This window comes from Bombus fervidus, chromosome 14 (assembly GCF_041682495.2).
Source record: "Bombus fervidus isolate BK054 chromosome 14, iyBomFerv1, whole genome shotgun sequence".
In the NCBI taxonomy this organism is placed as follows: domain Eukaryota; kingdom Metazoa; phylum Arthropoda; class Insecta; order Hymenoptera; family Apidae; genus Bombus; species Bombus fervidus.
The window spans coordinates 9,001,551-9,026,559 of NC_091530.1; the positions used below are offsets into that span (position 1 = coordinate 9,001,551).

Below are 25,009 nucleotides of genomic sequence, written 5' to 3' on the forward strand. Positions count from 1 at the left end.
TATTTAAGAAATAAAATTGTCAAGTACCGCAAATTTTTTTTAATTAAAAATATTTCACATTTAACCTGATGGATAATTTTTAACTTTAAATCTCGGAACGTAAAAATGTAATTGTACACACTTTCGGCATATATTTTTAGAAAATTGTATGACATGTCACGACTAAATTAGATTTTTTAGGAGATACCATCCGTTAAGTTTAAAGTTTTCACTTCCTTTGAATACCTAATTTTTCGTAAGAAATTATTCTATAAATTAGAAAAGTTTGCTTATTATAATTTTTTTTATATGAAAGTAGATTGGATATTATAAAAAAGGAAGAACAATGTTTAATGTAACATAACAAAAGAGGCACATTTTATTTTCTTTAACAATAAAGTAAAGAATGCTCTCACACAGTCATGGTTCATTGTAAATGTTATGTGTTATCTAATATTACAATGCCTGTAACTTGTACAGTATGTACTAAATAGTCTATAATTTGCCATGCTATATGACTAGTTTACAGATAATATAAGGTGCAACTTATCTTCAACAATCACATAATATTAGTATTTCTATTTAATAAATATTGTTTCTATTATTACTACATTAATGTTATTATTGTTATTTATCGACGTTGTTACTACTAACATCACACAAAACCAAACAATCACTTAAACGAAATTTTAAGATTAAATAACATATAAAAATGTTTTTCATATTTTATATCGTCATTCTTAATCGTCATTTTTTTTTTGCCGATTTTTATAGATATTTAATACTTCATTTTGAATTCTACTAGATAATAAACAATTTATATTTATTTTATAATATAATTTTGCATCAGGAGAAATATAAATAAAGTTATGTTGTATTATCTCTTGCACATTACAGAAACCCGTATGTGTTTTGTATATTATACATGTTTTCTTTTCTTTTAAGATGAGGAACGATTAAATGATTAACAGATGAAAATTTTTTACATTAATGCCGCAAAAGCGAGATTAAAGTTCAAGAGGTAGACTAAATCTTGAAGTATAGGTCCATCTACATGCTCACCAATTCTTCAAGTAATATTATAACGTTTGTTTAGTATAGTTTTTTCTAAAATTAGTTTTAAAGAATTAAATAAACGAATTACAAACGATGTCCTACATATTAAATAAAATTCTATAAAACGTCTATGTTAATATTAAATGTGAAATTAATAACTGAATGAGATGATTGATCATTCTTATTACTTTCATTGACTGTGTATTCTTCATATACTATTCATATTTTCATTGTTTATTCATTAACTGCTTTTCTGGACATTTTAAACATTCTTGATTAATACCAAATACTTGAAATGTTTATTTAGTATGAAGATAAATTATATAAAACACGTTGGAAGAATGTTTATGAAACGTCTTGATTACTTGTGAGAAGATATCACTAAATATGCAGTAAAAAGTTTTTGTTTTATAAACATTCTTTTTGCTTCATTGTAGAACTGCGTAAATTAATTAAGAAAATATTAAATAAATTGACATGGAATGTCTGAAAATATTAGAAAAATAGCTGCAAAATTGAATATTTAAAAATACAGACTAGAAATCAATATTATACCTACAAACTAAGTAGACGACAGAATAAATTAGCTACATAGCTGCATTATATATTTTTATGAAATGCGATATTAAATGCTCTTCAATTTTTATAAAAAATTTGTAAAAGTTTTTTTGCAAAATACAAAGAAAGGAAGCTTTTAGAGAAATTATGCTAAATAAGTCGCTTATTTTTGTATCAATTTCAAAATCAGTTTTTTCTATACCACATATATCTATAATGTTTTCCAAACAATTTCTAGAAGTATAGAAGTTTGAACAGAAATAATTGCTTATATTCATACCTAAGAATTTTTTCTTAATGTATTAAATCTGTAATTTTTATACAAGAAATGTACTACGTTATTTAGTTTTAATATAAATAGATTACAGCAATATGTATACAATATTTAAAATTTTCAAAATATGCGCAACTGTTTTTGTTAGATATTTACATTTTGATACAGTTTTGATTGTAGTAATCTAAAAATCCGATCATGAATTTTTGGATAGTAGAATACATTACCAATCTTACCAATCTATCTTTAAATTTGCAATGATGCTTTATTCAAATAACACGAACCTTGATGTTTTTCTTATATCATTATGCATTTGCTGTAATCATAGCAAATTCTCTTACTCTATTCCAAAAGTATTTGTTTCTTCTACAGCCAATAAAAGCTTTTCGTATAAAATTTCAGGCGTAGGATACGGTGGAAGATCCAAGCGATTAAAGCATGTATGAGCCCTAAAAAGTTATCTATTTTGAAGAATAGCATTATTGAATAAACAAAATGATACTATTAACAAATTTAAAAAACATTCATAGCATAAATATTATAAGAATTCTAATTGTTCTGTTCATTATATTAGTTTTAAGACAACTTTTATACCTGGGTAAACTATTTGGCCTTCCCCATTTTTCAATGCAAAATTTCCGTGGTCCTGTAGATCCACGTAAAGCTGCAAATCCTTCATATGGAATGCTTGATGTACCAGTAACGAATTGTAGCAGTCTTAATCGTTGTTCATTAGTAAATCGGCTTATACTGCTCCAAAACCATTCTACTACTGGATGTGCATCGTGATAACCACTTCTGTATTCTGTATGCGTTCTCCAATCGTTAAGGTCAATTTCTGCCGCTCCAGCTATTACTAATTCTAACTCTCGTGCATCAAAAACTGATACTAATCGTGGATCTACGACTTCATAAAATCCACGAACTAGAGACTCCGTTTGTTCGGCAATGCCGCGCTCAAGTCTCCAACGTACAACTCTTTCAAGGTATTCCTTTTTATTTTTCTCCGTAACTGCAATGTTTCTTCCTCCTGGTTTTAGTTCACGTTCAGCTACTCGGCCCAGAAGTTCTTCCGTGACCGAAAAAGTTAATTCCAATGGTTCAATACTTATATCTCTTTCTTTAATCCACATTAAACTTTGATGGAATTCTTGATCTAAACTCTCTAAATCACTTAGACTCGCTGGTATTCTCAGAAGAACTTTATAAAATGGTCTTGTAAAAAAGGCATCAAGCAGATATTGGTGAACTAAAGCTAAACCCAATACTCTGCCTGAAAACCTGAACCAATCATGGTAATTATCTACAAAAGCTGACATTGGCGACACTTGTACGGTATAAGTGTCGTTAGCAGAATATTCAAATAAACCGTAATAAGGATTAAAAAGTTCGCGCGACAGATGAAAGAAAAATTCACGGGATGGGCCACCATAATCTACACCTTCTTCCTCATCAAACATAATAACTAACTTGCTTTTTTGCAAGTCTTTTTTTGAAGCAGCCATAATACGAGTGAAAGCATCTTCCAAGAAATGTTCTCTTCTAATATGTAATCTAAATAAAATATATAAAAAGTGTATAATATAATAAATATATTTATACATTTTTTATATTGAAATATACTTACTTTAATTTACCTGGACCTTGTCCATATCCTTTACTTTCTAGCTTCCTATAAAATGTTCTAAGTTTAGCTTCAAAATCTCTTCTATATGGAGCTGGAGCTCTAGCAGAAGCTCTTGTTAAGCCAGGCGAAGCATGCGGACTACCTAATGGAGATCTGCCTACGTTTCCAGGTACATATGACATAATTTCTTGTTCAAATAAACTGCAACAATAAATTCAATATTTTAATATTATTTCATCCTTTACCGCCTTCAGAAATTAGATTATTTTGTACCTTAATAATAATGCTAGAGGTACGTCATGTCCCAATCGTTGCAAAGCAGTCGTCCCTTCAATTCGTATCGTATTTACTTTCTCTCGAAGAGCAATATTTTGTCCTAATGCTGAATGTCTTTCTTTTAAGATATCCATTATATTTGGTTGGCGCAAAAAGGCAACAACTTTGTCGTTATAAGCTACAGGTATATCGGGTGTAGTTGTAATAGCTGACTGTTGTGGTCTAGGTGGAGGTACAGGTGCTTCATCCAATAATGTTCGTGTGTGAGTCGGTTCAGTAGGTAATCTTGGATCAATGAAAGATGTTGCTTTTCTTGCATGACAAATGAAAAATTTCTGAAAATATTAACAAGTGACTATCAGAAAGATTTCTCAAATAATGAAAATAATTTAAATCGTGGCATATTTACTTTGCCTGTTCTATCAAGTTTTGATTCATAGCCTCTTGGAAGTTCTTTAGCCGGATCGGAAAAGAAATTTATTAATGCAACCAAATCTCTATTATGTTCGTATCTCGGAAAAACTGCTGTATCTCTCCTGACTTTGCTAATCATGTGTTTCAAACTGGGATTACGATTATACAATTCCACTGCTTCTGCATGACTATGTAATACTGTGAAAAAATCGGGTCTCGTTAAAAATAATACTGGTGGACTCGTATTAATATCGAATGGTTCGTTTTCAATTCTTTCGACTCGTTCATTCGGTCGTTCCATATTCTCGAAATTATTTCCATTTGCATGTTGCGAACTAGACGGCTCGCGATCAATATTGTCGGGTCGAGAAATAGTTCGACGAACGCTCTGATAACGTCTGTCTAATTGCTGCCTCCGAAGATCACAGCCAGTGTTCCGTGTTGTTAAATTGGGCCTTTGCCAAGTTGTCGTTCGATTAATATGATCTATGTAGAACACCCGACCATGACTATCGATTCTTGCTTCCCATGCTGCGATAATAATATATTCAATAAAATTTTCTTATTTAATTACACTATAACATTATTAAAGTTATGCAAAATTTATCTTACATGGTGGCAAAGGTTCCTCAGACGGTAATGGTACATTAGATGTTTGACACATCGGTAACGGACGCAATGGCTTTGGACGATGTGTAGGTGTTGGTGGACACTCTAATGGATTTGTTAAACCAGATATTGGTCTTTCTAATGGTCTAGGCGGCCTTGGTGAACTTAACAGCGCTATACTTTTTGTAACAGCTCTCCGCGACTAAAATATTAAGGGGATTGATTATAACAATGTAAATACGGGAATCATATAAATATAAAAAATTGTAAAAACTTTATATGAAACATCAATATTCACTAAAAAACATTAAATACAAGCTAAAATTACATTATATGCTTACCAATTAACCGCAGTGCATATATTTCATTAAATTACCTTTGAATTAGAAGCTTCATCAACATCTACAATTTCAAATCCAAAACAATCTTCAGGGTGCAAGGGTGCAGAATATTTTTGAGGATGTCTTTTGGGTAATTCTGGTGGGCCAGTTGGTAAAGCATTACTTCTATGTAAAAGTTTGTGCGTTACCCGTGGTGGTAGTGGTGGAGGATTTGGATACAATGTTTCATATAAACCTTCAGGAAATGAAAAGCCTTCTGTACTTCGCCACAATTGATAATATTCCACACCTTCTTTTGTTACAATACCATTTGTATCACATGGTCTCTGAAGTAAAATATATTTTATAAATTGTGATTTTAAAACAATTCTATTTTCAACATGTTTTATACTAAAATTTAATTTATAAATTTGAAGGAGTGTAATATTAATCTATTAACAATTTTGAAATGAAAATCAAATTGCATGTGCATATATAAAAGTGTAAAGGAAATATACATATTTGCATATATCAAATATTGAAACTTGTTTGATTTGAGGAGAAATATGAAACATTTAGTACATGAGTAAGATTAAACATTAAAAATAACAATAGAATGCTGAATTATTTGAGTGTCATAATAATAAATATTTATCAAATTTTAATACAGTTAAAGTAACTGCACCTTTTTGGTCCCATTATGACCTAGAACTGCTTGCTGTGATTCTGTATCAGAATTACTTGCATCACTACTGTTTGAAGAACGAGGTTCTATTTCAATGCCTTGGGCTTCTTTAGTTGATGATGGTTCCAATAGTGCCACAGCATTTTCTTCCAACTCATGCTGCTGAGCACTGGCAGTTTCAGATAAATTTTCTAAAATTGGCAGTTTAAATGGTTTTTTTGTAATATCATTACAATGTACTAAATCTGTTAACGTGTTTTGTGATTTTGGCACACTTTTAGATGTGTGTGAACTACCAGCTTCATTTAATCTGCTTAAATTTTCACTTGTACTCTTATTATTATTTTCTGTTATACTTAATGATTTATGTGTATTAACAATATCATTGCTATGTGTTTCACTTATTGAAGTGCTCAGAAATTGTAATGGTTCATCAGAACTGCAAGAAGCTATACCCTGTAATGGTAAGCTACAAGCATCTTTCATAGAATCTCTGTTGTGAGTACTAAATTGAGAACTAAATTGTTGCAAAACATTGTCATCATTATTGTTATGTTTGTCACCTGTACTCTGTTCATATTGTGATTCTGTACTACTAGATTGCAAATCTTTGCTAAAAAATTGTTTCTTTCTGATCATGTTTCTAGAAGATAAAGGTAGCTGTTCTACAAAACTGTTTACCTTTCCAGGACTACTATCTATACTTGCCAGGAAACACTTTTTTCTTGTTAAGTTTTTATGAGACAATGATAAATGTTTTTGTCTCGAGCTTTGTGCAATTTCATCATCCAACCTACTTGAAACACTAGCAATATCATCAATTTCACAACCCGATGCTAATGCAGCTGCACCAGCATTTTTGGAAATTACACTTCCTTTATTACATTTTGATTCAGAACATGCACTTAATTCTTCAAGGGTATTTGGTACCTGAATATTACTTGTTTTATCAATTACTTCTTCATTAGAAGATGCTTTTTGTTGCTGTAATTCATTTTCATTTGACATACAGTTAACATCTGATGACAAAGAAGGATTCTTATCCTGTTCTATAAAATCACTTCTAACATCAGACTTAATCACTTTTTTACTATTATTTCTTATGGTATTGGTTTCCACATGATTTACCGTAGCTGAAGATTCTTCACTTGTCACGCCAACTGTTAATAACGTAACAGATTGTTCTTCAGGTTCATTTTCTCCATTATCTTTTTCAGAACCTATATTTTTAACATTAATCTCAGATGGCATTTTTTAAAACATAGTACCAATCAATTATATTTCTTTATATTGCTGTAAATAAAAATGAAATAAAAATGTTAATAAAATAACTAATAATTAAATTATATGAATAATTTTATCATATAATAAAGCCATTGGTGCAATATTGAAGGTAGTCTATTGAATAAAATTGGGACTATATATTTGACACAATTCTTTGTGAACAGTACATTAATTTTTATTGTAATAATTTTATTCTAATACTTTTATCAGGAATTCACAGATCATAGCGATATTAAAAAAAATTTGTTTAGTCCGATACAGAACAAATATTGAAATATGTACATATCAATGTATATTACAATTGTCGCAAAGCATGTAACGTATCCAGTATTAAAAATTCGGCACTTATTCAAAATCGTTATGAAAAACTAACTAAAAAAATTCATTAGAATTTCCGTTAATCACATAACGGAACAGTAAATAAGTTATAGTTCGTTTTTGTGATACGGTACTTTAAAGGAGATAATTATTAATACTTCAAATTTTGCACATCAAATCGTATTGAAATATTAACACAATGGTACATTTTACCTGCATATGTTACATCGTTTCAAATATCTCAAATGAAAAGCCCCGGTAAAGACATTTTACGTCACATTTACATATTCATTTACTCTCCTTGCTCATTATACGAATTCATCAAAGAACGCTTTGACAGAAAGATATAGCAGACTGTATCTGGTAACTTTTCGTAGCGTTACATACATAGACTATGCTGTCACATACACCTAATTTTGATGCTCATTTGGGGAATTTTGTGTTAGATTGTTTCTATGAAGCGTTAAGGCGCTTTACTCGCGTTTTGTAAATTGAAAATTAAATAAAATTAAAAACGATTGAATTGTATGAAAATTAAAACAAAAGTTGCAATTATTTTGTTAAATAGTTATCTCTACGATGTAAATTGAAGAGAATATCTGACTAACTTTACTTGAACAGCAAGTATTTATAGTTTCTTTTTGTGTGTCACTAAATAAGGTATCACTAGACGCAATACTTCATTAGACGACCGTGATCCAAGTTCAGCATAACCTCTTTTGTTTGGCGTGTAGTAAGAAACGGTACGTAATTCAACAGAAAATCCGAAAATTTATTAAAAATCGTTCGTGTAACATAAAATATACACATATGAGTTTAATATGAATGAATAAAGATTGATTAAATACATCATATTTTTAAAAAATAATTTACTGTCACAATTATACGATTAAAAAATATGTGACAAAATGTGTTGTTATTAATTTGCTACTATAACTGTATATCAATTAATTTACATTGTATTTATGTCCTTAGTGTACAAAAATGGCTATTCGACCGGTATACAGGCCTAAAATTGTGAAAAAGAGGACGAAGAAGTTCATTCGTCATCAGAGTGATCGTTATAGTAAATTGAAGGTTTGTTTTTTATATCGTTTATTATTACTTATCAATGTCAATAACTGATTTAAAAATGTTAACAAAATAATTCTTCAGAGAAACTGGCGTAAACCGAAAGGTATTGACAACAGAGTTCGTAGACGCTTTAAGGGACAATATTTGATGCCCAACATTGGTTATGGTAGCAACAAGAAAACTCGTCACATGCTACCAACTGGTTTCAGGAAAGTTCTGGTACACAATGTTAAGGTAAAAAGAATAATTTTTCACTCATAAGTCAACAATTATTATAGATAAAAAAATTGTACATTCTTATATATCAAAATATGCGTAACTTGTATTTATATTTTGACTTATTTAATAAATTTTTATACTGAAGTAATTCTATATAATAATTGTATTAATATTTATTGTTTGGATGGTTTGTAGGAATTAGAAGTTTTAATGATGCAAAACAGAAAATTCTGTGCTGAGATTGCTCATGGAGTAAGTAGTAAGAAACGTAAATCCATTGTTGAACGTGCTCAGCAACTTTCAATAAGGGTAACTAATGGCAGTGCAAGATTACGTTCTCAAGAAAATGAATAGAAACATATTCTTACTTGATTTAATAATAAAATATTTAAAGTATGTTTGTTTTTCTTTACATTTCTCTCCTAATATTTACCCATCCATAGTGCTATCACAAATAAATGTAATTAAGACACAATACTTTGAGGCACAGAAATTGAAGGAAATTTCAAAAGAATTGATGTTTCTTTGTGTAACTTAAAGTGGTACAATATAAATATATCTATGCATTTTTATAAAATAGTTTTAATATGAAACAATGTATACATTAATTGATCTAATTAATGCTCTTAATCCTTTTTCTGTTATTATACTTATAATTTATTTTCTTTATACCATAATCTACTTGTGTTCTTTTGTATTACCAAGTTCAGTCTTAAAGGATGCGTTCCCCAAAAGAATCTCACCATGACACAAATTATTTCCCACTAAATATAGAAATTTGAGTTTTGTTATAGTAACGTATAATGCACAAAAGTGTTGGTATAAAGTGCATTTATACTAATGCACTGTCATTTATTTTTTATAAATAACGACAGTGACTAGCGAGCAATTAAAATATAATTTCCTTTTCATATAGTACATCATAAAAATGATTTATTAAAAACATGTTTGTGCTATAATATATATGATATAAATAATTACATTAATCACAATGCATTTTTAAATATAAAATGCGATGATATGCGTTTGACGTGTTTCATTGAACGTTAATGAAAAATATTTGTCTTATACTTTATTTTTGGGTAAAATCTATAATTGTAGATTTTAATTATGGTGATACAATCGTGAAAAATGTTTAATAACTTTTCATAAGATGAAAGAGACTACCATTTATACGATCAATGTAAAATAACATGGTAATCCAGATTGCATTATGTTATTCTATATACGTAAATAATGTGCATTATTTAATTTGTTTGATGTATCCTCTGTCTTTAAGGAGATCATCTAACGCCTCCTGAGTATAATACACAACAAAATCAGTTGATGCGACAGCTTCAAACACGGCATAAACTGAAGGTTTTAGATTGTAGAAGAAGAGTGGTTGACCCCTCGATGCGAAATCCTTTATTAAAGTTTCAATTACCATAGCTGCAGTAAAATCTGCTCCATAAATATGAGAACAATCGATTACAACCGGGGTTGCAATGTTCCCATTTCTTTGACTATACTTTGTTACTAAATTTCGAACGTAATCAACAGATGGAAAAATTAAACACCGATCTGGAGTTAGCATGAGATATCGAATGCCATGTCGAGTCTGTAACATAAGATACAGTCGAAATATATTCATCAACCTATGAATAAATAAATAATATTAAAGAAATAATACGTACAATAATAATAAAAATAACAAAAATATATAATAATAAGTTAAAAAGTGAAAGATACGTACAGTAAGTTTTTCCACGGATATTTTTGGTCGTGCCGCATGGTACAAAATAAATAAAATATTTAATCCAATACCGCATAGAATACCTATCTCTAATTTTAACAACAGACATGCGATAAATGTACCCAGTCCGGGAATTAAATCTGATTCTGTAAAGATAAAATATTAAAAAACATATTAATTTTTTGAAAGTAATTCACAGTCTTTTTCAATTTATATTTTAAATTATTATTACTTTTAGTTCTCCACATTGGCTTTACAACTTTAACTTCAACCATGAATATTACTGCAGCTATGATAATTGCTGCTAATGTACTTCTTGGAATGTAGCTGAAGTAAGGAGTGAGAAAAAAAAGGGCTAATATTACTAAGGTACCTGAAACAAATGATAATTGTGTGAGACCTATATATATGAAAAAAATTGGTAATTACATAAACAATTCTAGTAACTAATAATTAATAATTCTATTATAATAATTTTAAATTAACAATTAATAATAAATAATTAATAATTCTAGTAATTACTATTCTACCTGTGTAAATGCCTCCCATTGGTGTTCTTACTCCAGAAGCATTGTTTACCGCGCTTCTACTAAGAGATCCTGTACCAGGAAACGCCTGAACAAAAGAATTACCAATGTTTGATATTCCAATCGCTATTAATTCTTGTGTTGCATCAACTGATTTTCCAGTTGCTGAAATAAATACGAAAACCTTTCCTTTTTGTCGCATATAATAAAGCGGTACTATTATTCACGTAAAGAATACATTTATAATGTGTAAAAATGATGTATCAACTTACAGAAGGCTTTACAAATGGCAATATCTTCCATTAACGAGATAAGAGGTAAAACGAGGATACCGCTTCCCAAATTTGAAGCCATATCGATAAATGTTACCGTTGTATTGTCATCTTTCATGTAACTAAATGGTGGTAATCGTACATTTGGCATACCATCTGGTATATATCCTGTTAAAAAATTAGTATATTTAATAATAATGCAGTAAGTAATATATTTACATAATCAATAACCGATGTCAATTTATTGTTCTTACCAACCAATTTGAAGGGCGAGTCTTCTCTAAAGCTGTATCCCAAAAGACCGGACAATATTACTAGAAGAGCATTTCGCGATGTACCGAATAACCATATGAGTTTATTTAACACGCGATATTTTGTACTTTGCAATTCTTCTTCTTTGGGGCCGACATTGTACGATGCTAAAAGCTATAAAAGAGAAATAGACAAAATATCTGTTAAGAGAGTTAGACATTTTACATGCTATGTACAGCATTTAATACATATAATAAATAATACAGCATTTAAAATGTCATCATATGTAAGTAGCGCAATTATTAGTTCTTTCCTATAAAAATTGGGAAATATGTGTGTATGCATGTATTTTTGGTATATCTGATACTAGAAATGCAGGAAATTTTAAGAATAATGAAATATATTATTTTTTAAATTATTCGTTCTTACATTATCAAAGTGTTAATAATTCTTTGATATGATCGCATATGTATAATAATGTATACGTACTCTGAGAAATAAAAGGAGCACAATGCAAGTTACTCCAAGTACAGCGTCCCAAGGTGAAGTTTCGTGTATATGTTCAGCAAGGTTTCTCCACATTTCAATGAACTGCGAACCTCTCGCAGGGATGCCAAGTACATCTTTTATTTGCGAAGTGATGATTATTAAAGCTACCGCTGACGTGAAACCAGAGCTAACAGGCCCAGACACAAAGTCAATTAGAAATCCTGGAACACATATTATTGAACCAACTTATACGTATATTTACGAAAGGGAATAGTTATATATTCAGAACTTTCTTTTATTTCGATATCATTATCGTAAATCGTAAGCGGAAAATATATGTTGTAGATATTTACCGAGGCCAAATATACCCATTATCAGTTCTATCAACCCGGCCAAAAAGCAGAGGAGTATCGCGTGTTGCAATGGTGCATCGAGATGTGAAACTGTTTGGTATGTGAGCAGAGATATGATGGCACTAGGTCCCATCGGTGTGTCTTTACAAGATCCGAATATAACATAAATAAAGCAGCCTAGAAAGCTACCATACAGTCCATACTGTAAAACACAATTTCTTTCATTAACGATCTTATTTTTATCTCATTTGATAATTTACACATGTGAACAGAACATCTCGCGAACTAAGATGGAAATCAACGGAGAGCAAGTAAAAGTAGTGCAAACGACAAAATTTTCTAATTTGAGAAAATTGATAATTGATAATAAAAAATTGAAAAGATAGGCAACTGTAAACCCTACCACAGGATTTGTATGCTTTTAAAATATATTACTATAGGTACACAGGTACGTACTGATGAAAGTTTGGAAATTCGTAACGAGTTAATTAATATAATAAATAAAGAAAAATTACCTCGTAAATACGATTATATATTATTTTCTGTACTTATTCGATGCTTTGGAAAATTATGCGTTTGTACCACTTTTTCACTGAGCTTTGTAATTATCGAGGAATACTAACTTGAGCTGGTAAACCTGCTACATTAGCATATGCTAACGACTGTGGAATAACAGTAAGACCCACGGTAACGCCGGCAACAAGATCACCAAGTCCATCGTGACAACTATACCTTGGTAACCAATTTAAAATTGGAACCCTTTTATAAATGGTTTTCTTCGTACAAGCCGATCTACAACGTCGCTTCAACTGATATAACGTGGAATGTACAAAACTATCCTTCTGTTCCAATCTGTATTCGCCAGACTCTTCTACCACTATAACAAAGATGGAATAATATCATTGACTATTCTTTGGTTGTTCAACTAAGAAATAATAAGAATAATTCAGGCACCGATTGTAAATCAATTGTTAATCTATGATCATTTAAAGCAGAACGAACGATCAATCGTTCTAATTTTAGATTATAGGGATCGTTTAACATCGTATTGTTAAAGTAATAATTTGAGCGTGCTGTACATACGTATATGAAAACGCGATCGTACAATTTGTTATCGTATACTTATTAGGCGATAGTTTGATTTAGTCTAGTTTCACCCTTGTACTTTATTTTATAAGTTGTTGTTATACATCTGTTGTTAAATTACTATCAATCCGCTAACTCGTATGTATTTTTAGTTACATGTAATTAGATCACATATATTTAATAGTAAGTGGAAAAATTCGTGTCTGTTCTTATTTTATGTACAATGAGTATTTTACATTGAATATTTTGTATATTTCTGCGTATTAGGTGTATTTCGTGCATTCCTTAACCTTTAAATTCCTCAGAAATGCACAAATATCCGTAGTCTAGATATAACAAAGCAATAGAAAAATATGAGGTTAAGGTTTATCTTAATTTACTATACAATCAATATAATACGTAACTATTTTGCACGATTCTCTGTCATCTTTTCGATTCTATTTTCGTCAAGTAATTTCTATGAATCACCCATTTTTAACCATTTTTAAGAAACGCGTCTAACTATGCGAATTGATCTAATGTATCTGCTATAACAACGTATTCGTATACTTTGCGAATTGCACTATCAACGATTCATTGAAAATGATAAGAGGAAATGAAGGATTTCAGCTACTCGGTGGTTTTATATGCAAGTGATCATATTAATAACGTCAGATGTAAATTAATTAGTCATTTTAGTGTTACATGTGCTTACAGATAAAATCCGAAGAACCTTGTGTTTCTTGGTGACTTTCGTACGAATTATGTAGAATTTCAGAACTGTTCGAATGATCGAGATTCAAACTATTCCCAGAGCCGGTCAAACCATGATTCACGTATACTCCGGTTCTACTGTCTTCATTCGCATCTGCTGTATCGTTTGGTTTGTTCATTCTGAAAATCCAATATTTCACGTGGATTAGTATAATTATATCAAACATCTTTCTTCTTTCTTCCACGAACATCATCTTTTCTTCGATCAGTTTCTACACGAAGTATACATGAAAATGGATAAAACTTAATAGCTTGGAATTTTACCCTTTTGCTATGATAATGATTTGCCACTGAAATCAAAAGAAGCATAGTGATATGCAAGTAATATAAAGAAAAAAGAAAGCTTTTTAAAATTGAACGCTTTACATAATAAATTACAACGTAACACGTTACACTTGAAAAAGTAACCGTTTTGGATAATTATGGCATGCATAGCATGCATGTTTTAAAAAAATAATTACCCGACATTTAAGACTGATTCATCCCCAATAAGCTGTTCATAATATTGACATGTTTCTATAGAACTAAATTAGGTACATACGTATATCTAATCTAAACCGTGGATGTTATTGATGCATAAACACAACTAAAGAAACATAAACTATTGAAACCTAAATAAAAATTTTCGAAATTTGTTTCACCCGTTACATACTGTAAGCGCTGTAACAAGTGTTAGGTTGTCCGGAAAGCGCCTTTCTTTCGCAAACGTGTTTTCTACAACAGCGCACCTTCATACAAACGTGAAATCAAGCCAGTGAAATGTCGCGGCGTTTATCTCAACAAAACAAAATGGATCGTACGTAATTCGATAAAATAATATAAAAGAAAAAACATTGTGTGTTTATTATTTCTTCATAAAACGAAAGGAACTTTTCGGATAACCTAATACTTGAGATGTTCCTTACGTTACGCCCGTTATGTACATTTTTACACATATGTATAAATTTATACACATTTTTTTTATTATTTTATATATATTTATACATTTATACATATGTATAAATTTCCTATAAATACATAAAAATCTTAATTATAGAATAGAATGGAATAGAATAGAATGTCATGCTCGTCTCGTTATAAGGCTATAAAGGTTTTATATCTTTGGCTAACTTCTGTCCGGCTGGACTAGTGCTATATTATTAGTGCTATATCATGTACGCTAGCATGATGTTAAATTGGGACAGTATATTTAACAGTCATTGGTGATATTCGTTCAATTAGACTGAGACTAAGTGATTCGAACTAAAGTTAGTATACGTGCTTTTCTGCGCGATTCTCACTTGTCACGAGTTTTTATTGGCCTTTATTTAGTTCAACGTAACGAATCGGACCACATAACTCGAAAGAACGACAGAATGTAAACAAGTAAGATGAAGCAACGTATTAACAGATATTATTGATGGCGAAAACAAATTACATTGTACCACAACGAACAAGAAAACGTCAAATCGATTTAAGATGACTTCAAGGATGTAAGACTCTTGTCTGACGAAAAGGCACAGGCGACTTGCGACTGGAAACCTTCGGGCGTATTTCTTTAATTAGAAACATTACGAAAGTCGATTCGTATGAATGCGTTGTTTAGTTAACGATAAATTACATTCGTCAGGTGGAATTATGACAGTATGCCACAGTGTTTGTTTACTTTCAGCTTTTTGTTTGATCGTGACGAATATTTGGCTACGATAAACATTTGCTTAACAATTATATAATGTGCATAATATTATGGTATTCCACGACTATCAGAACAAATATAAATAAACGAATATAATACAACTGCGATCGCAATTGTAATCTTATATCTCGTATTTTATCGAATGTTTTAAATGTTTTAACCAATAATATTTCGCGACGTTCTATATTTTTTTGCAAGCAATTTGTATCTGAAATCGAAAACGAATAATAATCACTTAAATATCGTATAAAAGTAAAAATACAAAATTATAGATGCGAATCTAGTTGTATCTTCTCGTTTACGTAACAAAATATTTGTCAAATGTTCCGGTGTAAAAATACAAAAATACAAAAAGAACTATCGTTTCGAACTATTTTGACTGTGAATGTTCATACATTTATGAATATGTAATATAAAGATACAAAAGTACATACATACATTCTATATACATAAGGTATAAAGACATATGTGATAAAGAATTTGAATATGTAGATGAAATCTCTATTCCATGGTTTTAGTTGAATGTATCCATGAAAATATGAATTTGCATAAGCGTATCCGTAGGCTGCTAATTAAATACAAAAATGTTAATCGACATACGCCTCGAACTTGCTAATATGTATATTTACAACCTATAAATACTCATAAGAGATGTTTTATTTATTTCTTTATTTATCTTAGAAACGGCAGAGTCAATATAAAACTTCGCACTATTAACTGGCATAAAGTACCAACAAATATTGATTATCGAATTTAAGATAATTCAGAAGATACTTACGCGCATAATACCATTTCATTCATAACTTCTTTGACAAAGGATATTTGAATATTTGTCTTGATACCGTGCGATTACCACGCAACTTGGTAAATTCGATCGGGCAAAGTTCTTCCGTAGAAAATGTTTTACCTCTTTCCGCTCCGTATTATCAAATCTAACGGTTAAACTACGTAAATGCCCATTGATCTCTTATCCTTGCATCTAATATGACTGGTATCTAATATCGAACGTTTACCACAACCACAGAACGTGCCACCTGGCTTCCCTTTCCAGGATATGTTGTTCAATGAGCATCACACAACTATGACTGAATTGCGGATTTTTATGCACTTATGCAAATTAAAGATGCAAGTATGCACAAGATGTATATAGCGCAGATAAATACAAAAAATATTCAAAGTACGTAACTCGTAAACAAATCCACTGTCTATTACCTTAAACATGCTCGTGAGAATCACACGAGATATTGACGCTAAAACTATCAGAATAATCGAAATAACCAATTGGAAACTTTTAATAAAAATGTAATAGATTCACAACGTGATGTATTTTTCGGAATATAAATGATTTCTTATAAAATATAGACAAACCATCTGTAAAAGTCTTCGCTCAGCTTATAAATTGTCCTAATCATTATGATTTAAATAATTTCTTATAAAATACATACAATCATCATTCACGAAAGCCTTCGTACACCCTGTTAATTCTAACTTGTTTTTTAAACAAATGTTACACCTTAACTTCGAGAAGATCCGATCGAAATATTGGGAATATCTTCTATCCTACGTATTTGCGTTTAAATCAAATTAAAATATCAAAGTATCTCGTATGCATCTAATTTCCATTCTGTGCTCAAGGATTCAACCAACTAAGAGCTAAACGAGTCGATTCCACGGAATGGCTCTTTTTAAAAACAGTCGATTAAAATGTGCCGGAGAAGCGGAAGAAGAAAAATCGACGTAAGTTTAGCCGACGATAAAAGTCGTAAAATTGCGAACGAGTTTTGCAATTTGCAACGCTGACCCGTTAATTCGCCCCGGTTGCATCTTGCAATCTTTGGTTGGCCGAGATATCGCGCTTTTATTTTCAATCAGCCAGGTAAAGCGAGGCTTAGCGGGGAATGAAGAAGGATAAGAGGTAGTAGAAAAATAAGGCATTACTACGAGAGAACGCGTGTCACATGATTCGCTCATGCAACCGGTCATTCTCTGCTATCATGTGCTTCTGAATCAACTCTGTCACGCGGTTTCTTCCCCCGATTAGCTGACTCCCAACGCGGCTTGATATGTGGTATGAACCGCGTGCCTGCAAATTAATTCAACTCGAACATTGTTTTTCATGCAAATCACGAATACCACCGGATCGAGGCTCGCCGTCTCGTTTCAATCTCCGCCCGCAAATTATACGACGTATGTTAATCGGCCAGCCTTAACTGCGAACTGTTACCGTTGCCTTGAAAGTGCAAAATATCCGCGCGCACTCACTTCGACGTTGATTTATGAAAAAACTATGCGATACGAATCTATCAAAGTGGCATTCGATCTCGAGGTACGCAGACGTGGCTTGTTTCTCGATAAATTTGCTTTCTCGGCAATTAACTCGTTACGATCAACGAGACCGAACGTGTTACTCATTATTATCGGAAAACGCGAATAAGGTAACTTCGTTTCAAATTATACAACTCGAATTCTTTCGTCCTTGTCTTACATAGGTATTACTTTGTCAAGGTGTGCATGCGAAATGTAAATATTTATAGAAATTCGTTAAATAAATCGGTAAGTCAAAGAAGCAGGTCCATCGCTCGTTATTATTCTCAAGTACGAGCACGTAAGGTGAAAACAGCGATGAAATTCGCATAGAGAAAATTCTTATTCTTCGATCTACGCTTCATATAAATATTTTTAAATAATATAATCGAATAATTAACACGTTAAGTGTCGAGTTTCCTTTTACGATATCGTTATTCCATCGTATTATTTTCTACTCTAGATTCTACGTGTTTTCCTCTTTTATTTTTATAAACAGTGTAACAAACACACGGCAATAAAATCATCTTAGTCCCGATAGATCCGCTTGGTTCTCTAAGAAAAAACCGTAAAGTCTACGACAAACACCTAGATCTAAAGCTAAAACAAACATCTATAATATCGTGAAATCTACCTGCAATAACTAGTCTAGAAAAATTTCCTTCGCATCTCCATTTTCCGCTGTCCGCCGCGCTTTGCCGTGGCAGAACGCACGGACTAATTTCCGCATGTAAATTTTCCTCGCGATGGAACAAAGCGTCGCTACGCGAACCCACCATTTGTCATCGTGAAAAGAAACCGAACGTCTTAATTGTAAACGACCCTGTCAAGGAAAATATCATTATCGATGATCGACGCGCGTACAATAATAATAAGAACGTGTAACCGGCGGCTCTTCTTTCTTCTGCAGATGAGCCGCTATTTCAACGCGTCCTTTGATACAGACATCCAACAGCCAGTACAATAGGAGTTAATGTGCGCTACTCAGCAGCACGTGCGCCTCGACATCTTACTTAAACGCTTAGTTGCAGCCGATTAAAACCAGCTCTAAATACCGCGGCAAAGATATACACGACTAAGAAATTTGAGAAATGTTTGCTTCCTGTATTTATGCGATTTCCGCTCCTCGACCCGCAAAGGAACCCTCTTCCCTCTTTTTCTTTTTCTCTCTTCCCTTTTTTTTCTTTTCTTTCTAATACCTTCCTATTACGCACGTACGTACATGCCACTCGTTTCGTTAATTCATTAGCCCGTGAAAATTTCAACGACGTTAAATTTTGATGTTCCTGTAAATTTATGGAAATTCGCATTTTTATGAAGAATAGAATTTAAACGAAAAGTCGTCTCGCCAGGTATTATAACGATTGTCATACCTGGAATATTTTATGTACTTTTGCGTGTCACGCGTTCTCTGTATTTTAGCATCTTTCAATTTTTCATAGACGGATAGCAATAATAAATTATATGATAAACGTGAAACGATCGTATGAAATAATGACAACGATAAAAATGATATTAAGATTGCTATCTTTTCTCTTTTTTTTTTTTCGAATCTTTAGTACTTTTTATTTCTGCTATGATTTATTTTAGCGAACGAGAATTTATTAACTTTATTAATATTCTATTAACTTGTCGTTCTTAGTAGAAAGCTGATGGTTACCGATTAATGTGTAAATATTAATCGAGAAAATAATGTGATATATATCTGTTGAAATAAAGAAGAAGTACGATAATCCGAATGTTAAGAAACGAAAGGAAAACATTGTATTTAGATTTAATTATGCGTTAGCTGTAACGGTAGGCTAAGATCAACGGTTCGATCGGTATCCATCGATATAGCATTAAATGGTATTAATTGCGTTCACGTGACAGTTATTGTTAATACAAGCTGATAATTTACGATTTAAGAGCAACAAGAAACTGCATCGCGATAGCGAGACTATCGTGGAGACGCGATAGATCGTGAGGTCAGATATACTCGTGACTTTCGACAACGAATCTCAATCAATGGCCGTGCCGTTGAATTTTGAACTTGATCTGTGTACAATTTTTAATAGCAACGTTTATACTGAAAATTTTCAAGATTTATTTACAACTGTATAGTTCGATAAATGTCACGCTAAAAAAAAAAAAAGAAAAAAAAACTAAAAAAGGAAGAAAAGCAAAGACGTTAAAAATATAAGATTCACACGTAACTATAGATTAGTTGTTAAAATTAATTTCAATATTCCAAATATATACTTTCCTATCCGCTTCATATTTAAATTTCATTGAATCGCTCGCTCGCATCTATGTATTGGATTGGCAACTAAGAGATTGCGGATTTTGTCATTACAATCTAATGACAAAACCCGCAATCTCTTAGTTGCCAATCCAATAGATCTATAATCAGACTGAACTTTGAGTCTTTTACTTTTTGCTTGGAAACCAATTTGATCTGTAGAATTAAATTAGATATAGAAGTATAGAAGTAAGATCAGCTAATATTTTGTCTATTTAAATAATAATATTTCTCGGAGTTTGGCGATTTTACAATGTATAAATGTTCCATGTAAATCTAATTTATCGTTAAATGTTTCACGAAGTAATTTCGATGAAATTTTTCAAGAATTCCCCCCCTCTCTATGTTTAGCGGGTAAACATATATGTTGGTGAGATTTCGACATTATTTACATGGCACGAAGAGGACCGACACGAATTAAACTCGTTGCTACGAGAGCAAGATCTAATAAAGATAATTAATTGAACCGATCGTGATACGGTAACGTTCAATATTTACCTTTTTACACGTAACCAACATACTTCGGCATTACAACATTACAGAACACTGGAGTTGAAGAAATTCGTTCTATCTAATCTAACTGTGCCTAATCTTTTTCTCCTCTGTTTACTGTTGTCCCTTAATTGTATTTGATTCAATATCGATGTTGCTACATCTGCCTACTTTAGTTTACCTCTACCCTTGTTTATTTTTAATTATAGAAATTGTTTATCTCTTGGCGAAACGTTCGAACAAAGTCACGCTTCGTTTTACTACAAACAAATCGAATACAAAAATGCTTGTTTCATTCTCTTGTCGTGACTTAAGCTTATACGCTAGTTCACCGACGATATTTCGTCAGCAATTTAACAAATACTTTCGATTCATCAACTTTCAACAAAAGAATACCTGTAGCATAACACCAGATCGTCTTTCGCAACGAAAAGTGTTCTTACATCTCCGAATTATTTAACATCGAAGCTGGGCGGAAAGCAATTGAAATTCCCTGTCATTGAAACACGTGCCCGGTACGCTATAGTAACCGCAACCGATGAGAACCAGTTTTTTTATTATCCCAAGTAGATTTATATGCCTGTACATAAGAAAGCGTGATATTTCGATATTTAATAAGTCAGCGTGATTTATTCGTTCCATGCAAAGAAAAAAAAAAAAAAAAAAGACACCCAACAACAAGTGTATCTAAACAAATGAAACGCGTCAATAGATGCCAATACAAACGATCAACATTTCGCAAAATCTGTCACTTACGACAAGACGTTACTTCTTAGCGATGATACGATTCTGTTTCGTCGTTTCCCACCGAAACCAAATCGAATCATTTACCAAAGGAGAGAAACGAAGAAACATGACTGATTTGAAAAATACGAAAAACAACGTGAAGTTCGATATAACTCACTTAAAAAGCTACGGGTTGTAGGCGACGAGATCGGTTGTTTGGTCGTCACTCGTCTCGCAACGTGGTTCAGGGGAATCGAAGGTGGATTTCTTGGCCTGGTGGCCGACCAGTTAGACGATCTAAGGATCGAGAGAGTTACTTGTTCTTACATCCACGACACATTCTACTCGCGAACAAGCGGAAAACGCGAGAACCAAAGGCAACAACGGCTGTGCAAACGGATAATCATATGTATACGAGTCGTTTGGCGGAACGCGCGCTCACTTTCAGCTCGATTCCTGTTTTCCTCGCTGAAAATCTTCTCGGCACGGTGCCGTGACACTCGTTGGAGACAGTCGGACGAAGGTCGGATACCGTGAGCGCGGTGCACGAGCGAAAAAATATACGCGAAACGGAATCCGATTTCGAGAGGCCGGCGACAAAACTGAATCCACGGCAATACGCGACCGGCCATTTAAATGCGTCGTGCTTCTTCGACAGTTCCTGCCGTAACTTCTTCTCCCCTTCTCCGTAGCCCGTCTTTAAAGCAATAACGTCACTGGAGAACAATCCAATGGGAGGTACAAAGCCTCTCGGGACATCTGTTTCACACCAAATTTCCCCGAATTTTTGAGGAAATTTCGAGAACACTTTGCCGCTAGACTGTCGATTCATACGCGTTTCTACAAACATTCAAAGATGCAAAGAACACGCATAATACTTAGGAAACAGATGAAATATTGCCGGTAGAGCGTTATCGAAACGCGTATTTAACGAATACGAATGTGTTCGTAAAAGGATAGGTTTGGAAAAATATCCGCAACTATGATAGCCGATAGCGTTCAGTTCTCGTCTACGAATCGGGGGTTAGGTTCGATGTGAAGTTTCCACGAGAGAAATGTCGCTTGTATAGAAACGATTCCGTTTGTGTCTACGCCGATTCGACGACAAGTGACTTTTAGTTGGGGTACGCGGCAAAGAGAATAAACATAGACTGACTAGATTATAAATTATGGACGTATATAATAACGAACGTGGAATTATCGATACGTAGATCGATGAAAAATGTGGGAATGATCCCTTGTAAGTATAATCGGCAAACAAGAACAAAGATCGAAGAGGAAAGTATTGAATTTTCATTCAAAAGTTCTAACTTCTGCTTAGCATTAATATTTATAAATTATACCGAACAGTGGACTTCTATGTATTTACGATAAATTCGAAGATACAAAAATTTACAGAATACGTGTAACATGGAGAAATATATAAAATATTCAACGTGTAGTATTCTCTGTAATATTCGATATTTAATAAAATAACTTTCTATCTAGGTCCCGTCTTTTCAATCATATTCGTAAAAATATGAATTTACGTAAATATCTGAATTAGCTCGGATAATCCAGATTTTCTTCTGTTCGAATAACATTCATAATTCGTCTTAAAAATTTTTCAATAAATTGTTTCTTCTTTTACCTTTCTTATTATCTAAAGTACCAAAATCTTTTAATCGATATTAATTTCGAAATGTGTCATATTGTTTTATCTTTCTTAGAGAATAATCCTCCAGAAAGCGCCAGACAATACGTGTTTTATCTTTTATTATTCCGGCCGTAAGTTCGAAGGTAGATCGTGTATCGTGAGTAATCACGTGCGAAGACTTTTATGAAAGAGGATTATTTTTCTGTTCTATTCTTTATGGCGTTATTAGCAGTTTCTAAACGCCAGGAATGTTATCTAGAAAAAATATTTTGAAAATTTGAGGTCGATAACGCAAGAAGTCTTCTTCGTCAATTTTCAACTATCTTCTTCAACGATCTCCAAGTATGTAGAATTTCTTTGCATAAAAATTACGATAAATAAATGTGATATAGACAAAAGCATGTTTTGTGTTGATTCAAGGCTTACACAGTTTCGAAAAATCATTCTACATAACGCGCCTCGTTTTTCGTCATTCTTCAGATTTATGATATAGCTACCCACCGATAATTAAGTTTGTCCATGGAATATTATAAAAATATAATTTAAATCTCGCGTGAAAAATCATTAAAAAACGAATTGCTTTTCAATGAATAATTATTTTTAAAAAAAGATTTATTTAAAGGTTATTTCATTTCTCAAGTCGAAGATAAAAATTTTTTGAAGCGTAGAAAATGTACGACGGATGTTGCAGAATAATTTATTGTGTCTCAAAAAATGTATATTTTTTTCTATCATTTGCTAGATGTTCATAAAATGATTTGCTTAATTAAGAAAACACGAATATACACACGTGATGAAAGCGTTACATAATAACTGTCACTTTTGAAGACGCAAATATGCGTTATTATCATTATTTTATAACACTGATAAATCCAGTTAAGTAAGCGCCTGACATAGAGGTCTGAAACCGGCAAGGTTACGTGTCCTACAAATCTACAATCCTATTTACATATTTACATAAAATTTGAAGAAAGATGGAAAGAGCTTGAAGCTGCTACAAGTTATATTACTATTTCCATAGAATACCAGAGTAGGGATTAAAGGGAAGTTAATATTGTGTGCAAAGCTTCTCAGCCAATAGATAAAGAGATAATACTTGCATTCGCTCGAGTAAAAAGTATGAATAAGTAAAGAAAGAAAAAACACTTTTCTTCGGACATTTTTATGTGAAAAAAAAATATAAAAAATTGTAAATAATAGATTCTCATTATTAGATTTCAATTGTATATTATTTAAACGCAAAAAATATACATAAGAAAAATGATGGAGAAATTGTTGACATTTTTGATTGTAACAATTCAAAAAATGTGAAAAAAGTGTTGAGAATTGAATATATAAAATAAATAAAACAATGGAAAGAAGTTTAAATAATATTATAAAGGTATAAATACATACTTCCATATAACGCTGTTTGTATTCATGATACAATTTCCATCGTGATACAACCGACATGTAACACGTTATAATAGCTGAGCGGCGAATACTAAAACTCGGAAGTAGACTGTTGCTCAATATACACCACGATTTATCCGTCAGTGGTCAAAAAATAGTTTCATTGAATTTAAAAATAGACATCTCAACTTAAATTTAAAAATAAAGATTTTGATTCCGTTGTCGGTCAAAGACACTTTCTGCCTTTTTATGTAAAGCATACTCTCAGTTGACTGACGCTCGATATTATTAAAATCAGTAAAGCACTTAACCCTGCTTAAAAAATAAGTGGTTTTATTTTGGA

General features: G+C 32.0%; 3 protein-coding genes across 8 annotated transcripts in view; 1 reads left to right on the top strand and 2 right to left on the bottom strand.

The window, feature by feature from the left end:
- Rpl32 (ribosomal protein L32) overlaps positions 1 to 9,089 on the top strand; it is a 253,542-nt gene extending 244,453 nt beyond the window's left edge. The window contains exons 1-4 of one of the 3 annotated variants that reach the window (XM_072016344.1): positions 8,001 to 8,143; positions 8,376 to 8,477; positions 8,556 to 8,708; positions 8,889 to 9,089. In XM_072016344.1, coding sequence (XP_071872445.1) covers positions 8,385 to 8,477; positions 8,556 to 8,708; positions 8,889 to 9,047 — 405 coding nt within the window. In that variant the 5' untranslated portion in view covers positions 8,001 to 8,143; positions 8,376 to 8,384 and the 3' untranslated portion in view covers positions 9,048 to 9,089. Of the gene's footprint in view, positions 1 to 8,000; positions 8,144 to 8,375; positions 8,478 to 8,555; positions 8,709 to 8,888 lie in introns of those variants that run through there. The other 2 variants (XM_072016345.1, XM_072016346.1) reach the window with 2 other exon arrangements.
- Hecw (Hecw ubiquitin protein ligase) lies at positions 329 to 7,779 on the bottom strand. Its single transcript, XM_072016317.1, has 9 exons — positions 7,614 to 7,779; positions 5,799 to 7,091; positions 5,170 to 5,460; positions 4,797 to 4,995; positions 4,180 to 4,715; positions 3,768 to 4,105; positions 3,495 to 3,695; positions 2,462 to 3,421; positions 329 to 2,316 (listed from the first exon to the last, which is right to left on the bottom strand). Exons 2-9 carry the CDS (start codon positions 7,047 to 7,049, stop codon positions 2,205 to 2,207), a joined length of 3,888 nt encoding a protein of 1,295 aa, XP_071872418.1. The 5' UTR covers positions 7,050 to 7,091; positions 7,614 to 7,779; the 3' UTR covers positions 329 to 2,204.
- A 483-nt stretch (positions 9,090 to 9,572) lies between the features above and the next one.
- Positions 9,573 to 24,710, bottom strand: Esp (Epidermal stripes and patches). 4 transcript variants are annotated; one of them, XM_072016339.1, is made up of 11 exons: positions 24,670 to 24,710; positions 14,120 to 14,280; positions 12,945 to 13,198; positions 12,322 to 12,523; positions 11,969 to 12,189; positions 11,482 to 11,653; positions 11,228 to 11,395; positions 10,959 to 11,120; positions 10,661 to 10,801; positions 10,429 to 10,574; positions 9,573 to 10,293 (listed from the first exon to the last, which is right to left on the bottom strand). In XM_072016339.1, exons 1-11 carry the CDS (start codon positions 24,693 to 24,695, stop codon positions 9,937 to 9,939), a joined length of 2,010 nt encoding a protein of 669 aa, XP_071872440.1. In that variant the 5' UTR covers positions 24,696 to 24,710; the 3' UTR covers positions 9,573 to 9,936. The 4 variants fall into 4 exon arrangements, with proteins under 4 accessions (XP_071872440.1, XP_071872438.1, XP_071872441.1 ...); XM_072016337.1 differs by having other exon boundaries at positions 14,102 to 14,280; XM_072016340.1 differs by lacking the exon at positions 24,670 to 24,710 and adding an exon at positions 21,817 to 22,351 and having other exon boundaries at positions 14,102 to 14,280.
- Positions 24,711 to 25,009: the final 299 nt, after the last annotated feature.